Genomic DNA, 22,510 nt, shown 5'->3' with positions numbered 1-22,510 from the left:
ATATATATATATATATATATATATATATATATATATATATTGATTCTATACGCAAGAGCATGCACTACGTATGAACAATTTCTAAAACGAGGTTAATTTATCACATAGTCAAATGTTGACTGACTTATTGTTAGTCCATTATTTATACACTGAATTGACGACGGATTTTTTTCCGTTATTTCCTGATCATGACAAGGAGCACACGGCGAGTATGACCGGTCGGCAGGGGATGCTGACTCCTCCAAGGCACCTGATCCCACCTCTGATGTTTTGGGGGTCCGTATTTGCTCTAGATCTGCTCTTATTTTGTATTGTTTTATGGGATTGAGATTGAATACTGTTCGTTATCCCGATATCCTTCTTTCCAAATAATCTAGAACCTTGTTGACCTTTAAACGCTTCATATCAAAATGCAGATTTGAGCCAAGAATCCATAAAAAAAGTATTTCTTCTCTCTTAGTAAACGATCAAAACTTTTTGTTTTGTATCATTTTCTACATTTATAAGACAAATTTATTAATAGGTGAAAAATAAGAAAAAGTTAAATGTAGGAAGCATATGAAAATAACTAATATATCCTAAAAATTAAGAAAAACAGAGAAAATTCAGATAAGCCAATATTCAGTTAAGTTGAATTATTTATGTAAATTTGGTAATATCATGCTATTAACCCGATATAATTATATGTTTTATGCAAAAAGAACAATCTTTAAACTTTTGAAAGAGAAGTAGGCATCACATGATTGGCAACAGTATTTTTTTTTAATTCTTAATATCAAGGAAAAAGATAAAGACATTGACCTGATCTTGCCTCTAATATAAAACGGTAAAATTTAATTTCACTGATACTGTCACTGACTGATATTGTCTTCTTGATTCTTTGAAAATTTCATTAATTTTTAAATATTAGAAATATGAGAAGAATCCTTTCTTTTGTTTGATAACCTAAGAATATTTATCTTTTTAATATTTTTTTCAGTAAGTCCGTGTCTCAATCAGTCAGCCAAGTGAATTTGCGTGAAATGGGGGCGAGTTGTCTCTACAGTGGGGGCGAGCTGTCCTGAGTGGGGGCGAGTTGTCCTAAATTGGGGGCGAGTTGTCTTAACAGGTGTTGGGGGCGAGTTGTCTTGGGGGCGAGTTGTCCTGATTCCAATAGGAATGCCTATTTGCGGTTTCGTTTTGTGAAAATCAAATCTGTAGTTTTAGTAAACCAGGATAATCCTGATTTTAAGTAGGTCAATGCTGGTTTTAAAATAGGTCAATGCTAGTTCTATCCTTTGCTTGCTGATGCTGATCCAAGTTATGCTGTTTTTTTAAATGCTGATGCTGATGCTAGCTCTATCCTGATCCTACTTATGCTGATCCTGATGCTGGTTTTTGTAACAAAATTAGTTCCCTGCACTGTACCTCATGTGACTTATGCACAGGGATTAGTCTATTCACAGTGATTTCAAGAAAATTATTCACATTTTACTGCCTTGTTCTTCTATAGCAAATAAAAAAATCAGTAGCGGTATATTAATCTTACATGATCATGTTGTTTGATTCATGTTTGTTGTAGTTGCGGTGGGATTTGCGGTTGCACTAATATTTGCCATCAGTTTTGCAATCAGCATATACAAAATAAGGTCTGTGTTCTTGATTTTTCCTTCAACATTTGTTTAAAATGCTTATAAAACCTTCACTCTTCCTCAATTTTCTAGACTTTTAACTACAGACTAAAAGTTTCTGTTATCCCGAGCTACACGCTAAAGTGAACTATTTGTCAGTTTTCTGCTGCCGTTGTTGTGCAAATTTTTCTTATTTTATTTCTTGAAACAACTGGACAAATTTTAACCAAACTTGGGTTAAAGAAGCTTTTCTTTTATAATGAGAATTCAAATTTGTTGACAAGAATCGCCAATGTTACTTTTAGAAAATAGTGCAAATTTAATTGAGTGTATTAAAGCCCTCTTAAAAGTAGACTTTGGATCACAATATTGTGCCAATATATTCTATTGAAATAAAAGGTAAACTAGACATGGTTCTGGGAGTTAGAATTAAAGCTTAGAGATTCAGGGTATAGGTGGACATCACATGGAACTCTTATTTTTCTTATTTTATTTATATTTTTTTTTTTCGAATTCAAATTGTGTAAAATAGGGACAAAAAAATAGAATAACAATTGTTTTTTACATTCATATGTAGACTTGATTTATCAGAATGAGCTTGAATTTAAAGAGACTACATATTCTTACACATGTGTTTTTCTGACAAGGAGCATACGGTGGGTGTGTCCGGTCGGCAGGGGATGTTCATTCCTCCAGGGCACCTGATCCCACCTCTGATGTTTTGGGTGTCCATGATTGTTCTGCTCCTATTTGTTTTGTTTTATGGACTTGAATATTGGTATGATATTGAATGCCATTCGTTATCTCCAAATCTCTTTTGAATATTTTAGTAGAAAAATACGTTTATGGTAAGCTAACAAGAAAGCTTAAAGATATACGTGATGACGTAATTGATTAAAAATTCAACTAATCACACTTATACCTAGCAATATACCCTTATAACCTGGACAAAGGGTCCATGGGGGATATGGAGATAACGAACAGTATTCAATATCAAAGTCCATAAAACGATACAGAGCGAGACTGCTGATGTTCTTGTTTCATCAACTTATTTGTCAATAATATACCGTGTTTTAGAAATTGTTCATACGCAGAACATGCTCTTGCATATTGAATCAACTAATACATAAACGCCATATGCAGGTGATGAAGGTGTATTGATGCTTAAGTAAAGGAAATTAACGGTAGAAAAATTAAAGATATCATGTTTTTTTCATAGAGCTTGGTTGTTTTATTATCATAAACGTCTTTTTCAAGTCAATATCCAAATATAAAACAGATGTGTCTGACTCTGTGCTATCTCTCAGTTGATCCAATACGCAAGACATGCTCTACGTTTTTTTAAAACGATATAATTCAGTGATAAACATGATGATGAAACAAAAAAAAACATTTTTGATATTCTTAAATGTTGCACAAAAATCGCATCGGCACAAGTGCATAACACAATTATTGTGCAAAGTTTGTTTCATAAACCAATTGATCGTGATCCATTGTACTTAAAAAGTGCTGGGGGGAGGTTTAATTTTTTCTTCTTAAGAAATAATTTTACGATGAATTAAAATTACCAACGTAAGAAGGGGTATTTTCCACTCTTTATCGCGATTTATACACAAACGGATAAACTACATACGATTCCGTAGCAAAATTCAGTTAGAAGACAAACTTCTCTTTTAGATTCACGCAAAATATCTTCAATTCATCCTTGTCTTTCACTTGTGCCAGTCCAACATAAACACGATTCATAAATTCTAACTCTGTCTTCGAAAGTGTAAGGGGAGCGTTTCAAACATAATTTTTTGCTATTGCTTGAATATATGCATATCGGAGAAGCAAAAGGATGGAGATATTTAAATATCAAATGTTAAAAATTATAACAGCACACACAAGCTTAAAAAAACAAACCTTACTCTTGAATTAAACACAAATCCCCATAATAAATCTACATGCCGTGTAATAATTATGACACTTTCCCCGTCATGTCAGCTCAAGTATGCAGTGACTTGACGTCATATTCTATTATGACGTCATATATAGGTAGTTCAGAGAAGTTACTACAGTTTGAGAAGTTTGATATTTTACGGGCAGCCTTATCCTAGCTGGGTACTGATTGAAGTTTTTCATTGTAATTATATAGGCCATTAATCATACAATTTTAAAATTATAAACCTATTTATGTTCATTGTAAATAAATTACCGTTACTTCGCAATCATTATGGTACCTGATCCAAAACCGATGTCTCATAGAGCCGTGTTTATTGTTTAATGTTTGATATTTAATATCCTTCTTAGTTTCATATATTTTATTATATAAATTTAAACAAAGGTTTCTTAATCTTGAAAATATATTAACATGATTTCTTTTTCAAAATCATATAGAGCAATAACACTGAGAAAAAGACGAAAAGAATTGATGCGCCTCCCAAGTATTCCAAAATTGAAAGACTCTCCATACGAAATGAATTTAACCAATCCAAAAAATCCGTATTCCGATCCCAACTATGAAATCGTAGAGGAACAAGATGAGGGTTACGAACATTTGCCCGAATCAGGAGAAACTACTTTAACAGACGAAGATGGGCCATATATAGATCCTAACAATGCAGATGGAACATATTTAGATGTAGTGCATAGCGAAAAAGAACCTAATGATTACATTAACGTTCCCCCTTATATTGATTTAGTTGATGATGCAATAGACGATTCTTTGAAATCAGGGGCTGTGGACAATTTACAAACAGAGAATGCTGCTACAATAAACGTAACTGAGAAAATAGATGTGGACGAAATAAAGACATAAACGAGGATTTTCCGACCATAAATGTGCTACCAAACCAAAAGATAATTTCGGAAAAGTTATCAATACATTATATGCATTCATTTGTCAGTTTTATTTGTTCGTTTATTAGTCCCTTAACGTCATACCGGATAAGCCCTATAACACAACAGTTTAGTGGATTTGTTAATAATGGGAAAGGCCAATTAATTCTTACAATTTTTTCTACACAACAATATTAAGCGCAGTGGGTACAATTTTCTCCTTTCACGTAAAGGTAGATGTCGTTGAAATACAGTGACCATCCAAACAAGAAAAATGTAAATTCTTCCACTCGTATATTTTAAGGCTTTCAAAAGATGGGCGGTGCCAAATTTCACTGAATGGACGAAGGATTGTAAACATACTAGTACCATAACCAAACCTAAGATAAAATTCATCCAAAATATGTTTCTATTTTTGGTTAGAATTACTGTTGGTATTCTTTGAGGTTACACATGTCATTGAGTTTTAAGTTCATGAAAAAATTAAGTAAAAGTTAGATATTTAATTTTTTGTGAATAAACCGAGGGTCGAAAGGCACATCATCCTTAGGATCCTTTTTTGAACCCATATACATCGAACACTTAAACGTACTTGGACACAGGTTTGAAGTTATTATTTTCTCTATATTATTACGACTTCTATATTTTAATAGCATTTCACACAAAAATTAATTAAAAATCTTATTTCGTTTAAAAGATATTGAAATTTCAAATTTTTCGGCGGGTTTGATAGACATATCCTTGCACTCTCAAAAATTTTAACTTTATTCTTAATCCTTAGGAAAAGTGGCAATCTCGTTTTGTATAAATGAAAAATAGTAATACTATAATCCAGAAAATTCAGAGTATACACGTTCGAAAGCAAAACAAACACACAATATATCGTCAGTCCGTGCAGTTGTGGTAAGCAGACTGACGATTGAATGCACCCGGTGAATTCTAAATATAAACAATAACAGAACTCGAGCCCTGTTTACAAAAACTGTGCTCGATTTGCTAAACTCTGTGTTCGGAATGACGATACTTGTGAAGGTGTTTTGCTTTCTAACATTTCTACTCTGAATAAAATTATTTTTCTTGATAAAAGTTTATAATTTTTCTCATTAAAACACATCAAAATTGCCACTTTTCCTAAGGATTAAGAATAAAGTTAAAATTCGTGAAAGTGCAAGGATGTGTCAATCAAACCCGCCAAAAAATTTAAAGTTTTAATAACTTTTAAATGAAATAAAATTTTTAATTAATTTTTGTGTGAAATGCTATTTAAATATATAATTCGTGATATTATATAGAAAAAATGAGAAAATATTAACTTCAAATCTGTGTCCAAGTACCTTTAAGTTTTTAGGATATCTCAGAAAAAGTAATTCATGGGTTATTATTATTCAACACTCCTATAATCTGATATAAGTATAACACATTTCGTTTACAATTTTTACATGATTTTAGTTTGTACTGTGGTACATTATCATTCTTAAAAAACAAAAAACTCTGGAAAAAATAAAGGTATTTGTTATAACATCTTTCAATGTGTAAGTTATTTCTTAATTTAACATATACTAGTTTGTCAATTATTTCAACAAATTCAAACATTATAATAAATTAATGACCCTGGGGTGTTTAGAATTCAAATAATGTAAATAATTTCAATCAAAACAGTCTTAAGATGTGATTTCATAGTTAATGTGTATAGTTTCGATGTGCATGTGGAAAATACATGGTTACACTATACAGCTTTAAGAATTGACTTAACACAGCTGAAGTTACCAGTATATCATATAGTTAAAAAGTGTTTAACCTATATCAATTTTTTCTTCAATCTTATACACTCTATATTTTCGTACACTGCAAAATCGGACATATCCTTACGTGTGATTAGATATGCACCACGTGCAACTGGGTACATAATTAAACTATCCAACTAGATACTGTGAAACCTGAATATTTGTATGTTTTGATTTTCGTGGTTTTCGAGTTATAAACCAATACATTTTGTTTACTATTTTAGCTTCACAGAGTCTGACATATCTGTTTCATATACTCACCGTCAATAGAAACGCAACACCCTAATTTTAGGGGTGAAAATTACATACGGGATATAACTATGTACCAAAAAATTTAGGAAATCTTTTACTTTGCCAAATCAGTTATTTAACCGTTGAATAATTTTCATTCCATTACCGGAAGTTGATTCTTAGCCCCATGAACAGAAATCAAAAATTAGCATTTTTCATAAAATTATTGACAATATTTTGGGTTTTCAAGGTTTTGTACCTGTTAATTATAAGTCTTGTACTAAAAGTCCGGAAAAATATCCTTCTTTCTCTTCCGGATGTGATGCCAGCATTTCCTCAAAGTAACTGAAAGCACGCATTTTCATTGCTTATGTTGGAAATTTTCAAAATAAAGAAAAGGGAGAGCTACAGATGCAAATATACACTACATAACAACTTTTCGGGCTCATGTGTTTCAAAAGCATAACTGACAGTTCCTTGACCGGAAGTCCAAGGGTTACTACACTACGCCAAGTTAGAGAAAATTCGACCTCAGTATCTGAAAAACAGGCATTTAAAAAAGGACAAGAATATTTATTTCGCTCAGATTAAGACATCGATAAACTTAATGCATGGTAGAATTCGGGCTGCTTATGTTGTACATGGCGGAGTAGCACGTTTTAATTGAATAGTCGGAAGGGGGGATGTTTTAAAAGTTATGTGTTACTTTCTAAGGTCTAAAGATAACTTTTAAGTTTAAATGAAGTATCATTGTTTTGTAAATTTACTTTTTACATTTATGTTTTCATTCTTAATCTTATCTTTAAACCTTATAAAGTAACACATAACTCTAAAACATCCCCCCTTCCGACCATTCAATTAAAACGTGCTAGTCCGCCAGGTACAACATAAGCAGCCCGAATTCTACGATACATTAAGTTTATCAATGTCTTAATCTGAGCGAAATAAATATTCTTGTCCTTTATCAAATGCCTGTTTTTCAGATACTGAGGTCGAATTATCTCTAACTTGGGGTAGTGTAGTAACCCTTGGACTTCCGGTCAAGGAACTGTCATTCATGCTTTTGAAACACATGAGCCCGAAAAGTCGTTATGTAGTGTGTATTTGCATCTGTAGCTCTCCCTTTTCTTTATTTTGAAAATTTCCAACATAAGCAATGAAAATACGTGCTTTCAGTTACTTTGAGGAAATACAGGCATCACATCCGGAAGAGAAAGAAGGATATTTTTACGGACTTTTAGTACAAGACTTATAATTAACAGGTACAAAACCTTGAAAACCCAAAATATTTTCAATAATTTTATCAAAAATGCTAATTTTTGATTTCTGTTCAGGGAGCTAAAAATTAACTTCCGGTAATGGAATGAAAATCATTCAACCGTTAAATAACTGATTTGGCAAAGTAAAAGATGTCCTAACTTTTTTAGTACATAGTTATATCCCGTATATAATTTTCACCCCTAAAATTGGGGTGTTGCGTTTCTATTGACGGTGAGTATATTTGGATATTTTTACTCGAGAAAGATTTTAATGGTAAACTAACAACCAAGCTCAAAGATATACGTGATGACTTTAATTTTTTTATTGTCAACTTTATCGGGATTCTCGTTCAAATCATTCAGTTCGTAAGTTTTATAGTTGATACTTTACATGAGCTGTACTGTTCCTCTCTTTAGGCAATACAAAGAACTGCTTGCAAAAGAACGTGTACAAAGATGGTTGCCTTTAACGAGAAACCATAGAAAACCATTTGAGAACTATCAAAATCCATTAACCACTAGCATATCATAATCTTACCAATTAATAGTCTGTGTAAATTATGTTTTAAGTAAGTGAAATAAAAAAGAGGTTAAAATCATTTCAAAATATATTATGCTGCCTTGTTAAACAAATTCGCATTGAAAAATGTGACGTTAAATTGTGCAAAAATCCATATGTGAGCTTAATGCGTGTGCGGAGCTGTATTGTTTATTAATACCCATAGTAATCAAACTACACTGACGTGCAACTTTATATGTGTATGTTATATGAATTACATCTTTTTGATTACCGGCCGCCAGAAGGCGGTCGGTTATATGATATGAAAGTTTGAAGTCGCTGTGCGTTTCTGCGGAGTTAAAACAATTTAAATAAAAATATTTAACATTAATAAAATAGTATATAAAAAAGAGCGTCTAAATGTTTAACAAGATCACACAGTAAACATAAAATTATTTTTTTAATAAAGAATGAAGTAAATATTTCATCCAATCCTGTTTGAGAAACTTAGACATGTTTGAGGTGCGGAGAAAAATAGGACATTTGTTGGGCATAGTCTAAAGCAAAGACCGCGTTATGTATATTGCACAATTTTACTTTCTCTATTGAAACAGGATTTGTTGTACGTATTTATTCCAAAATGACGTACACATGTACATATATAAAAATCTTCAAAAATATGGTTAAATAATAATTCATCAAAAGACCTAGCAGGATACAGAATATAACGAGATGTTGCCCCAGCAAACGAGGATAATACACGTTTTACAATGTGCCAAGAATTTTCCCGCTAACAACTCAAAAGAAAACTGAAAGAGAAGAAATGTAGTGGCGGATCTAGAGGTAGTTTAGTTTTTTCCTCTAAGAGAGAGCAAGGAGCCCCACATATTTGTTGCGTTTTTATTAAATTAAAACTACATTGCATATCTAGTTGTAGATTACATTAAACTTTAGTTTTAAACTTTTAATGTAAATGCCTCTTAATTATACGTACAGGCCCATGGTTTGTTGACGCAGAGGACCAGGGGTACTTTGCTTATACATGTAATACTGAACATGCATTATATAATTAAGAAAATCATTCAATGTCGTGCTCAAGCGTTTAATGTCACAAGGATATATATTAATAGGTAAATATAAGATATTTTAAAACAGATCACCATTTCAGTCTTCAGTTGCTTCATAAAAGGAACAATTAATTAGTTTGCGGCCGATTTTTGACGCTTGCGTCAATATATGTTTCTTGTATACTATTTACATGAAGGATACAAACTTTAAAAAATCTTTTTTAAGCTTTGGAGGTTTATAATATACTAGTACATACTGATTTAACAGAAGTTACAGTCTTTAAAATTATAACAATTTGACTATTGCTTTAAAGATGTGCGCAAAAAATATATATCAGTTTATATTTTTATAGGAAAATTATTACACAGAGGAAATGTTAAAAGATCCTTACATTCTTTCTTTCATTATTTCTTACAGTGTGTACTCAGAGAGGAAGTTTAACCCTGTCTTGATTTTGTTTCTTGTCTCAGTTTTTTCAATATGTTTCCCTCTTTATAGAGATTAACTCAATATGTAACTTTTGTTTTGTAAATTGTTTAAGTTTTTCAATATGTTTTCCTTTTTATAGAGATAAACCTAACACGCAAATTTTGTTTTGTAAATTGTTTCAGCTTTTCAATATATTCCCTCTTGATAGAAATGAACTCAACATGTAACTGTAATGTAACAAAACTGAAATGATAACATTAAGATTGTTTATTGGAACCTTTTTGTATTCCGCTACAGGTAATTTACTTCTCAGTATAAGAGGCAGTTACTTAATAACATTGTTGATTGTGAAATGTTTTCTTCTTATATTTAACTTTTTTAAAAGTCACAACATAAATATATAAAAAATAATATCTTATATACGGAATGAAAGTCCTCGATTTACAATAATCAACAAGTTACCTGACACAGTTTTGTATACTACATGGTTATTTAACGAAGCCGAGTCTAATTATTTCTGACCTAGGGATTTTGATAATTTTTTGATAAGTAATTTTTACTGTTGTAATTATTGTTTTAAGATAAAAAAGATAGAATGCTTACCAACCCGATTTTTTAGGAGACCATATCAAAATTTCTTTCGAGATTTCTTTTTCATTCAAATACATGAAAGTTATTGTAAAAAATCACCAAATTGTGAAATTACAAAAAAAAGAAAGAAAGAAAAAAAAAAGAAAAAAAAATCCAAAACGTACTTTGCTCTAGGAATTAATTACTGTGTATATTTTTTCATGCCCAATGCCTGTAAAATTGCCATGTTATGGTATAACTACATATCAGTGAAGATGAATTATCGGCACATACGATTTTTTTGGTAAAAGAATTAGCAATGTTTGAATTGCTAGTATGCTTCTTTATATGTTCTGTTATCAGTATTTAGTGTAATATCAATGGACGTCTTGAACTTACAAGCGAGTTATGTGTCAGTCTTCAGCGGCATGCGTTGCCTACAAAATCCAAAAATGGTGACGTCGGTAGAGCCATTTCAGCGTTCTTTCCTAACTATTTTCGTTAAATCATATTTTCAGACCAGTAGGAGTTACATATAATTTTAATATTGTTTTAAAATCAAATATTTAGCAAAGGTGTACTGTCGCACAAATGACTGCATGGAATTAAAAAGCTGCGCAAAGTCACGCGCACTCAAATTAAACTCGGCCTCGTTAAAGTCTTATTTGTTTTTTTTTTAAATTCAAAATTAAATAATGATGATGATGATTATTGCATGTATTACCATCATATGTAAAACAATCACTAATTTATCGTTTTTTTTCTTGGCCCTGAATTCCAAGGTTAGAGGAAAACGAATAAAACTAATTTGCATTGAATTTTAAAAACACACAATTATCTGCTTTACTTTTGAATAGAATCAGGCAATGTCTCCTTGAGATATCAATATTTTTTTTCTTTTAAATTAAAGCGACATAACTGATAGTTAAGATATTATAATTCGTTGGCGTCGGAAGGAAATAAAGGTGCTTTTGGCTTTTGTGCTTTCGTTCGTGCCTGCAACCAATTAAAGTTGGATGGATAGTGCTAAACCTAAGCCGCAATGTTCAATGCCTATGCTTGTTAATGAATCATAAAACGAAGGGAAGTCCTCTGAATTTTATTCATAATATCATTCTACGTATACTTATCATTAGCTTGATTACAATCTGATCACAATAACCTCTGTTCTGAAATTTAGAGCACGTTGCGGGTAAAAAAACAGGTTGCAAGCAGTACATCGAGAAAAATGGTGTGTAACCAAATTTAAAACCGCATGAAAAAATACAAAAAACAAGTGTAATCCTTATGATATAGTAAAAAATGTTAAGGTTGAGGAAAAAATAAAGATAAAGGTATTATTCTAAATGGATATAATCTTTATATAAAGGATATTAAAAAAACACAATGATATACCTTTTAAAAAGCCCTTTTTTCCTAAAATATTTTTCTTCTTCAATCAATTACATGTAAAGCAGAATCTATCTCAGACGACTGTCGATTGCCAGGAGTTTTTTATCAAGGAACGAAAAATGAAACAGAAACTGGTAGACCATGTTAACGATGGGATGCCCAGATCCCACACGAACACGCTTATGATACGTTCCGCCTTGCCAAAGAAAACTACTGTCGGAACTTCGATAGAGAGGAGCCATGGTGCTTTACCAATGACACGAATGTCTGCTGGGAACTATGTGGCGTGGAAGTGTGTGGTCAGTTTAATTCTATTAGGATGAAAAAAAAATTTGACTATTATTTGAGTTTGATAACCTACGAATGTTTATCTTCTAAATCTTTTTTTTTTCAGAAAATCCGTGCCTTAATCAGTCTTTTTATACAACAGAAATAAAGAACCTGTGTGTTCATAATATCCCAAGTGATAGTGAATATTGTAGGTAAGAGGTTTTTATATAGACCATAAAATAAAACCTTCAGTCATTCACATGTACAGCATAATATACATTTTACATTGAGGCAATTTTTAATTAAACGTAATCAAATAAAATATCAAAGATATGAATTTTAGTTATAAACATATGCCATTGAATTTCTGTATCTAAAGTAAATAATAAAATTTTGTATATGGGGGAAAAAAGGTCATTGTATATGCATATTATTGCTATTTGAAAAAAAAGAAAAAAACAAACAGTGCATGATGATCTGTATGTATTGAAAGAATAATGAAATTCTCCAGAAAAAAAATGAAATATGTCAATGTTTTTTTAAAATTTACATTGTAACGTTTCATGAATGCCATATGCATATTTTCCAGCAATATATTAAACCTGGTCTCATGTTTGAAAAAGAATATAGAAAACCTCACCGGTTCCAATTGTTCCCAGATTACATGGCGATCTATTGCTCTGCAAATGAAGGACACTTTAGAAGACTTAACAGGGAAATCCATCTCTCAATGTGAGTGAAAAGAAGTTTTCTCACTTGTCGATGCCAGCTAAAAAATATAAATTTAAAGTTGATTTCCAAAGCAAGTTTAAAGAAGAATCAATTCTATATGGAAATGGAAATCTCTCGACTTTTTCTTCAAAGTTTTACAAAGATGATCTTATAATAAAGAATGTAAATGGAAGAAGAGATTGTAGAATGGAAGATAAATGAATATCAAAAGAAATTTAACAATACCCTGATATCTTACAAATTTCATTTAAACTCTCTGTATAAGGTATTAGATACAACCAACATGACTATCACAATAATTAAAATAAAAATTATATACACAATATTGAATCAAAATTTTCTTCATGAAAAAGAGACAATCTATCATATAAAATCATGACCATGCTGATAAAAATAAATATTGTAGAACTACCTTTCAAAGATATAATTGTAATTTTCTGTTTTGCAGGCATTCTCCCACATTGTAGAGATCCCAGTTTGATAGATAATTCTTTTAATCTTATTAACTTGGCCGCCTCTTGTTACAACGAAACAACCATTAAAACTACAGGTCTAGATATACCAACACTTTGCCGGTATTTATTCACAATGTATTTTAATATGACAAAATCAAAATGTCAAAATGAACAAAGCAAGTCTTTTTGTCTTATTGTATTATTTATTTGGAGTTTTTCTAACTATATAGCACTGCAATATATATGACACCGCATTAGATATTTAAACTAATATTACTGTAAATATAAATTAAGTTGTTTTTAAATACTAGTAGTGTTATCTTCATGTTTTGAAAAAATTCTTTTCTTAATGAATTAGATTGAATTATGAACAATAATTATTTATCAATTATTATAATTAAAAAATATATAAAATTTCAAATTAATCTGCCTGAATATGGCAATACTTAATTACGTTTTCTCCTTTCATTTAAATTTAGAATGTTACAGAGGTTTGGGCATTGTGTTGTATCAAACAATCAAGACAGAGACAAAATGAACTCTACTTGTCCCGTCAAAGATAAATTACTCATGTCCAGAAGGTTCATATCTCTTACACCGGCACACCTTAAAGGAAATGTTAGTTTTTGTAAGTATTCTTCGAGACAATGTCAATTTTCCCCCCAAGAAATCCCATATAAACAGACTGCAATATTTTTTGTTGACGGGGATGATTGCTACATCATGTTTTCAGACATCCATGTTTGCTCAGTGAAGTCTTGTTTCAATAGACTTTTTGTATGTTTTCGGATTGTTTAATTCACCTTTAAATGCTAAACGGTTCTTTCTTACTTTTTCAGGTGTCAGATATTTTTATTCTGAATTCCCTGTTTCGCTGGATTTTATAACAGGTAAAACATTGATCTATCATTCAAGAATATATATAATAGGGTTGTCATGCCAGAAATAAGAGCACAAATGACTAAGACAATATTCCACGGATAATAGCTTCCAGTGTACCTTCACGAGAAGCACACAATTGATGGTTTACTTGACATTATAACCTTCATCATGTATAGTCACTGTGGCACAGGTTCGATAATTAACGCCATTCTAGTGGTCCTAGTTAGTTCCCATAATGTTGTTATGGTAATATCTGAAGACCAGATAGTAGAGTGCTTGTCGTTTTCCTGATTGGAAAACTGATTTCTGCTTCGAAATAAGCCCATATTTTGGTTGAATTAAATGTTGAGCTTAATAATTATATAGTATAAGATCCTTTGTCCATTGTTCTAGTGTAAAAGTAAGCCACCAATTGTAGAAGTTATCGCTCCTCACAAAAGACACAACCCGATCCCCATAAATTGTGGGATTTTTTTTTTTTGCCGTTAATGTTAAGGAGGTACAAGGGGTCTTTGGTAGAGTACGCGAAAAAAAAATACTTCCCTTTAACAATATTGAGAAACGCAAAATATATTTAAAATTCAATTTGAAACAAAAATGACATGAATGATTTTTTAAAGGAAGAAATGTATTATGTATCCAAAAGGCTACATGTTTGATATGTTTCAGATTTAGATGATGTACATGTATATGATGTAATTGAGAATCTTTAATTAAGGATTTTAATTTTGTGCTATGATTCCATCGATGGAGATATCTGATATTGCACATATTTACGAGGCTTTAGTCTTTAAGTACAATTAAAGCCAAGCTTTAAGGTCATAGTCAGGAAATAGTCAAATATTATATCTTGAATATCATAAACCTATCATTCATTTTCGCCCTAGATTTAGATAGTAATAATTTCTTTACTGTATAAAATGTTTGAAACATAAATTTAAGAGAAAAAACTGTTGTCCATCTATACTTGTTCCCGTTCAACTTGCACATAATTCATATATTTTACACTCTTTTTTTTTTTTTTTTTTTTTTTTTTTACAAATTTTATAACGTGTGATCTTACACAAGAGCAGCAAAATATGAAGACAGTCTCTATTCTCTGAAACCCCAATAATATTTTATTTAGATACTACAATGTCCGCAGGAAGTGAAGAAACAAACACCAACTTTTCCCAAACAGCGATCTTTCGTAAGTTAATAAATCTATTCTGTCATTTTTAACATAGAGCTTTGAGGCTACAAGTCTAAAAAGAAAATTATTTTCTTTCAAATTTAACAAATGAAAACACAATTCTTTTTAATTCTTAAATATTTATTAGGTTTGATTTCTCGCAATAATTGTAACCACGGTAATATCATGTCAAACATTTTATTAATTTTGTCATTTGTTACATTTTTTGCTGTGAAAATATTTCAGATAAAGAGTTATTAAGGGGGATGTACAAGCCATATTGAATCTAGTCTGGTGTAAAATAAGAAATACCAAGAATGCGCTTAATACTCTACTAAACTAGCCCAAAGTTACTCAAAGTGCTAATGCACTAATTACCTACTGTTAGAGACCAAAATCAGTTAATAATTAAGTTTATTTTGTTTTAATTAGGAGGAAATTAATCATGTTAGAACTGCGCAGCTACAGCATTCACGAGATGAAAAATGCATTGAATATAGTATTGGTTTGATTCATTGATAATATGGCTACAATCATTCGTTTCGCTTTTTTCTTGTCATTATGCATAATTCTTGAAAATTTGATTTTTCATATGGGTGTCTTCCTGAGGCCATGTGTTTATTTCGTCCGCCATTCCTCTGTCACACAGAGTTCGAATAGCATTGGTTTTAGAATAAATGCGAACATAATAACATCAAGACAAGAGATTGCTAAGTAATAATCATTAGGTTATATTACTTACTACTTTTATTTGTTGCATTGCATCGTCTGATTAATGAAAAAAAGCGATTTTAACGTCACTCCAGCAAATCGGGAAAAACTGTTCTGTTTACAGCTCGACTTTCCTCGATAATATCATTCCACTGAGCACGTGGTTGGCATGTGCATATATCTGTTGTGGATAGATGCGTTTATTACCATGATTATATTTAATTTTTCATGGAACAAGTCTTGATGATTTGTTGGTTTCTTTAAAACTCAAGAAAAAAGATAAAACATGTCCTAAACATATGTCATTACGGCGGGTCTTTTTTCTGTGGCGATAGAAGTTATTTTCAAATGGGGCACTGTAAGGAGGATGCTTAGCATTTAATTTGAAAATATTAAACAATATGCGGTGCATGAAAAACAAATTGTAATTACATGTCTTACATTCGAAAAGTTGGTACATGTGTCTATTTTGTTTAGCAGTTAGATAGAAAAAATAGGCAGTTATAGGATTTCCTTCAGGCACCTCACATAAATAGCTAGATTGTTTGCAATGAACCATACATTGTATGGAGTAATGTTTGGACATAAAAACGCATCATGTCTCATTATGTTGACAACATTGAACATACGAAGCTTGATAAAATATATTGAGTTGTGTCTTTGATATTTAGAAGCAAGCACAATGTTTGCAAAGAAAAGTCCATTGCATATGCTATGTCTATCACGCAAAAAAAAAAAAAAAATACCCCCCCCCCACCCCACCCCCCCCCCCCCTCAAAAAGAAAAAAACAAATCCTATGTTTGTTTTTCAAAATAGTGCCAAAGATTAAAAAAAATTGCATTACTAAGTATGTGATGGAACATGTACTAGCCTTATAAGACAATTTGTTATAAAAATATTTGGCTGCCCTCTCTCCCGATCTACTGCCTAGAAATGGCCCGATTCATTTTTTTTTTTATATCCCATTACGTTTTTTTTCTTCCGTCAACGAAAATGTTTAAAATTTTAGGAATTTTTTTCTCACCTATAAATAGGACCCAATATTTTTCCCTGAGTTGGGAGGACCACCAAACGTCATTTTACAGATGGTATAAAATATTTATTAATGTTGATTTTTTTTCTTTTACTCTGTAAAATTGTAATTTTGACAAAAAAGGCAAAGAGAAAAAGTTTTTTTATTCATTAAATCTCCTAACCCTCTCTGAATGATTTCATTCCTTTTCAAATGTTGCTCCGCTAAATTCAAAATTGTAAATGTTTATTTGACAGAGTATACGAGGGTAGATCAAAAAGAAAACGATATATCTTAGGTATTTGATAGTTATATTATTGTTGAAATATTCAAGTATTTTTCAAAGTGTCAATTGGAGGTCTTTGATAGCATATTGCTTAATTAAAAACACATCCCTTTTCAAACTTGCTAATATATCACTGGGCAATATAACAAGTATCATATTTAACGGTAACCATCTGCCTTCCTTCACTAAAACGATCTATCCAATCATTAATTGAATTTGTAGGAAGTCATTTGTCTTAATAAACTATGAACAAATTCTTATATGCTACTTCAAAGGCATTTTAAAGATATACCATAAATATTTTAGTCGTTTGTTAAACGAGTTCCAGTGAGGCAACCATTTTTCGTCACATGTACCTGCATAATGACGTCATTATGAGCAAAACTTTATTCAGCATATGCTATTTTATAGAACTTGTGTTTGGCTATGTGTGCACCAAATTTGTTTCTAATCTGAATTGTGGTTTTTTAGATATAGAGATAGTTCGCGAACTTTTTGATCACCCCTCGTACTAGTAAGTACTAAATCAAGGTCAGTCATATCGATTTTATGTGTTTAATGTCTTTGTGTTTCATTGGTGATAATTAAAATTTTGATATGTATTATAAGTTATCTGTGGTAAACTTACAAACTCTTAATTCTTAACTTTGATGGTGCTCATTTTTCCTTACCTGAAATCAAAGAGTTTAAGATTTTTTTCTTTGATATCAATTAGTACATTATTTAACAACTGTTCGATAATAATACTAAATAAATTACCTCAAGCCATACTATATATAATAACACATTTCCTCTTTTAAAAGTGTTCATACTATTTGAAATATTTTGCAACTGTAATTCTCTTCTACATTTAAAGATTGTTATGTCCCTCCATATTAAGAAGAGGTATGGAAAACAAAATTCTGTGCTAAAAATAGACCACGTGCTCCTATCCATGAACTACTTTCATGGTTCTTTACTCTTTTTGAAGACAACGATACCTTGTTTTGAACTTGAAATTATCTTTTAAAAGTGCAAAATTTAGACATTTTCTCGACAAATGGTTGTAGAGAGAACATTGATGCACAGTTTGCATATTTTTTTGGATTTTTTAAGGCTATGCTGAATTCTGTAGCTGCGCAGTTCTAATGAGCATATCAAAAGCATTTTTCTGCAAAAAGTATAGATTATATACATGTATGCACAATATGCATTCAGTTATGAATATTTATTGTATCTTTATCATAAGGACTTAAAATTTGCTCAAAATATGATGTATTTTAGCCATTTGAAGAAATGTTTACATTTTGTTCTCACAGCACTAAAGGTGGCCGTACATCCCCCTTAAATAAATCTTTAAAGAAATAAAGAAAGAGTTACGAATTTTTCCCAGAGCAATGTAAAACATCCAATGTACATCACATTATTTTTACGTAACCATGCTGTTACAATTCATGTACACTGTATGTTGTAGTTTCCGTGGGATTCGCAGTTGCACTGACAATTGCCGTCAGTTTTGTAATCAGTATATACAAAACAAGGTCTGTGCTCTTAAATTTCTTTTAAAATTAGAATCAATCAAAGATTTCAAAACAAGATAGCTATCTTATAGAATGTATTATAAAACTTTTACTCTTCCTTTTGGACATATACAAGGTTTCTGGTTTTAGGATAGAATTTTTTAAGAACTATTGAACAAATTTAAAAGTACAAAGCATGTTTTATTCTGCCACATTTAACCTACCAAGCTAGCCTTCCTTCGAATCAAAGTTTTGATAATTCCTTATGCATTTCCTATGTAAAATCTTAATAAAAAGGACCTACATTATTTTTTACCATGTAATTTCTCTAAAATCCATATACTCAGTAGTTCATAGACATTTTCATTAAAATACATTGCTTTATTCTTTTCTTCCGATTACATGTATAAATTTTGGCTAAAAATACAAATAAAGAAACTAGAAAGAGAAATTCCACCACTGTTCTTTAATTTTGATTTACTTTCCATAACATCTAATTATTATTCATAATGATCAAGAGTTTCTGTCTTGTAATTTGTCTACAATGTCTTTTTAATAACTTAAATTCGTAATTACCGTGCGGTGCCTCCTTCACATGACTTATATAGAACTGTTCTCATCCGGTAACCTAGCTTTCACCATAATATGGCAAATCTTACCCTTCGCAACATAACATGATAAATGACGACCTGGTGACTGTCTGTCCCCTAAGTTCACACAATGTACAACAAAGTCATCACTTTTTTTTTCTTTCTTGCATTTTTTTTTTAATCCATAAAAACAAAAACATGTTCTTTTGTGTACCTCCATAACATTCACTTTCTTTATTTCCGCCGCCTAGTGAATTAAACGGGACATCACTGTTTTTATAAATGAAAAAAATTATATATTATACCTTTTTTTCTCCGGACTCCCTGCCTTGTCAATGACCTTATTTTTCTAGACTTTTAGATATCAATTATTAACATTTTATCCCAAGCTGCACTCCCGAAAGATCTTATCTGAGAAAATTTGTCAGTTGTCTGTCGTCGTTGTTGTTGTTACAAACATTTTTTCTCATTTTATCATTACAAATTCACTTGAAAATTTTGAACAAATTTAGCATAATTGTTTTTTTTTTTTTTTTTTTGAAGAGTTTTCAAATTTATCGACATGAAGCGCCAAACTCACTTTTTACGACTTATAATTAAGAATTACTGAAAAGTTACTATCATCTTGTAAAATTCTTCTCCATAAGAACCAGTGAGACAGAAAATATTAGAGTTAATGTACATAAAATTTATGTATTTATGAAATATTGACTATAATTTAATTTTTTTTTAATTCAGAAACTATATTTACATAAAGATTTTTTCCCCCAAAAATTATTTAGAGCAATAACAATGAGAAAAAGACGAAAAGAATTGATGCGCCTCCCAAGTATTCCAAAATCAAAGGACTCTCCTCCCTACGAAATGAAATTAACCAATCCGGAAAGTCCGTATTCCGATCCCGACTATGAAATAATAGAGGAAGAAGATGAGGGGTACGAACATTTGCCCGAACCAGGAGAAACTACTCTAACTCTAACACACGAAGATGGACCATATATAGATCCTGACAATGCAGACAGAACATACGTAGAGGTAGTGCACAGCGAAAAAGACCCTAACGCTTACATTAACGTGTTTCCTTACATTGATTTAGTAGATGATGCCATTGACGATGTTCTTCAATCAGAGGCTTTGAACACTTTACAATCAGAGAATGCTGATTATTATAATGTAATAAACTCACCTGAGGAAATGGAAGTGGAAAAAATTGAAGAGAAATGAGAAATGGGCTAAATGAGGATTTTTCCACCATGAGTGTGAATGAATTTTAAATACTGATTTTTATTTAATTCCGGATAAAAAGATCGGATATGAAAAATTTTAAGACAAACTAAGTATATATTCTCTTTATGTAAATATCAGAGGCAAAAGTTAAAAAGAACAAGACCTCCGTCTTTTTTTATTATATGCTTTATAAACTTTGCATAAGTCGATTAAAAGATGAAACATGTTTCGTGTAATAAGTTTTGTTGAAATTAAGACTACCAAACCCATAAGATCATTTAGGAACAAATATCAAATGAATACATTTTTTGCAATGTTAGTTTTATTAGTTCATTAATTATAGTATCCTAACGGTGAAACTGATGAGGATTTCAGGTTTCATCTTTTTTTTGTCCGGTCGTCAAGTTGTCTAACGGTCCGTTTGTCCAAACTAATAGCTTAATAACAAATCAGACTGCTTTACTACGCTAACATATTATCACAAATACTTAGTTAATGTTTATTTACAAATCTTTACTACATTTTAAAGTCTTTTCTATTCATGATTATATGCATGAATCCCCAGCGTACTGATTTGGGTCAAGATATGCACAGATGTATCTACTAGTATTGACAAGCGTTCGAGAAAAATGTAAAATGCAGCCAATTGCTCATCAAATGCCTTTAAAACCCTTATAATCTATTTTTAGAAATAATTCATTTTTTATGTTATTAACAGTGAAATCGTTGATTCGTGCCTTATATAAGTCTGAAATGGATAAAAATTATCAACCGAAGGGAAAGTCAAAAATTCTATATATTTTAAAGAAGCCGGTTCACTTTATGCATAAAATGACACTGTATATATACCAATTAATTAATCAACACTTGATTTTCAATTTGATCATTTAGATAAGATAGAGACTTGGTGCTTTCATATCCTATTAATTTTTTTCTCCTAAAGGTCCAGGTCTTGGAGAACTAGCTATATGGTATTCCAATGTTCTTGAATTTTTAGGTTAACAGGTATAATTGAGTGCTTTCAAAGAAGAAATATGTGCGAACTCTCTGATCTAAAAAACTAAACCATGTTTGTAATCCTCAGAGAAAGTTCTATTATTTACAAGTTGCATATTTCAGATCAGAAGTTGCATGCTATATCAAATAACGAAAAATAGCTTTAAAAATTAGTCGTTTTGTAGACTTTTTCAGAATATGAGAAAATTGAAGTATTTCGTGACGTCATAATGCATTGACTAGCCAAAAATTACGTCATTTAAGTAGTATTCAATGCATTGTTAAGTAAAATTATGCAGTTTCGGTTTTTTAGAAATTCACAGGGCCAATTAAGGCAAATGTGAAACTTTTTCTTTATTCTTACGATAGACAAAACAGTTTAGCCAATCGGTTGATAATGGAAAAATCTAGCTGTGTTTTACGATATTTTTTACACAACAATTGAGCGCAGTGGGTACAGTTTTCACTTTTTATGTAAAGGTAGATTTAAATGAAATTCAATGACCACTCCAAGGAGAAAAATGTACCGCTTGCGCTCATAACTATATTTAAAGGGCTTCTAAATCTAGAGCGGTACCAAATTTTACTAAATGGACAAAGGGATGTAAATATGGCACCACTACTCAAAATTAAGATAAATCACATCATCATCCTTTGGATCCTCTTTTGAATCCGTATACTCTAAACATATTTTTTTATGATATCCCAGAGCGTTCATGGGTTATTCAAAACTGATACATGTATACAGTTGATTTATGACAAATTTTTGTTCACATTTTACATGATTTTAGTATGTAGTGAGGTGCATTATCACTGGTTATGATACAAATACTCAGAAGAAAAAAAAAAATGAACGAATTTACATCATTATATTTTGCCATTATGAAATTTACATGCATGTCAGTATCAGTTTATTCTGTATATAACAGATGTGTCATTTTTTTCAACAGTTTTCTACACTACATGTATTATAAATTAATCCGGGAGTTTAATACTACATTGAACAATGTAAAGCA

The 22,510-nt window shown here is 31.0% G+C and overlaps 2 protein-coding genes across 2 annotated transcripts in view; both read left to right on the top strand.

Moving 5' to 3' along the window:
• Positions 1-20,723, top strand: part of LOC134232464 (uncharacterized) — a 28,979-nt gene extending 8,256 nt beyond the window's left edge. The window contains exons 3-10 of the mRNA XM_062714426.1: positions 12,057-12,144; positions 12,522-12,664; positions 13,113-13,239; positions 13,599-13,747; positions 13,959-14,009; positions 15,128-15,190; positions 18,636-18,702; positions 20,054-20,723. Coding sequence (XP_062570410.1) covers positions 12,057-12,144; positions 12,522-12,664; positions 13,113-13,239; positions 13,599-13,747; positions 13,959-14,009; positions 15,128-15,190; positions 18,636-18,702; positions 20,054-20,495 — 1,130 coding nt within the window. The 3' untranslated portion in view covers positions 20,496-20,723. The remainder of the gene's footprint in view (positions 1-12,056; positions 12,145-12,521; positions 12,665-13,112; positions 13,240-13,598; positions 13,748-13,958; positions 14,010-15,127; positions 15,191-18,635; positions 18,703-20,053) is intronic.
• On the top strand, positions 1,434-4,821 carry LOC134232465 (uncharacterized). Its single transcript, XM_062714427.1, has 2 exons — positions 1,434-1,628; positions 3,990-4,821. Exons 1-2 carry the CDS (start codon positions 1,549-1,551, stop codon positions 4,408-4,410), a joined length of 501 nt encoding a protein of 166 aa, XP_062570411.1. The 5' UTR covers positions 1,434-1,548; the 3' UTR covers positions 4,411-4,821.
• Positions 20,724-22,510: the final 1,787 nt, after the last annotated feature.

The sequence above is a fragment of the Saccostrea cucullata genome, unplaced genomic scaffold, assembly GCF_032062105.1.
Source record: "Saccostrea cucullata isolate Sc308-1 unplaced genomic scaffold, CSIRO_AGI_Scuc_v1 ctg8380, whole genome shotgun sequence".
NCBI classification, from domain to species: Eukaryota; Metazoa; Mollusca; class Bivalvia; order Ostreida; family Ostreidae; genus Saccostrea; species Saccostrea cuccullata.
Note: the sequence above shows the minus strand (reverse complement) of the source record. Positions and strands in the feature narration are given on the sequence as shown.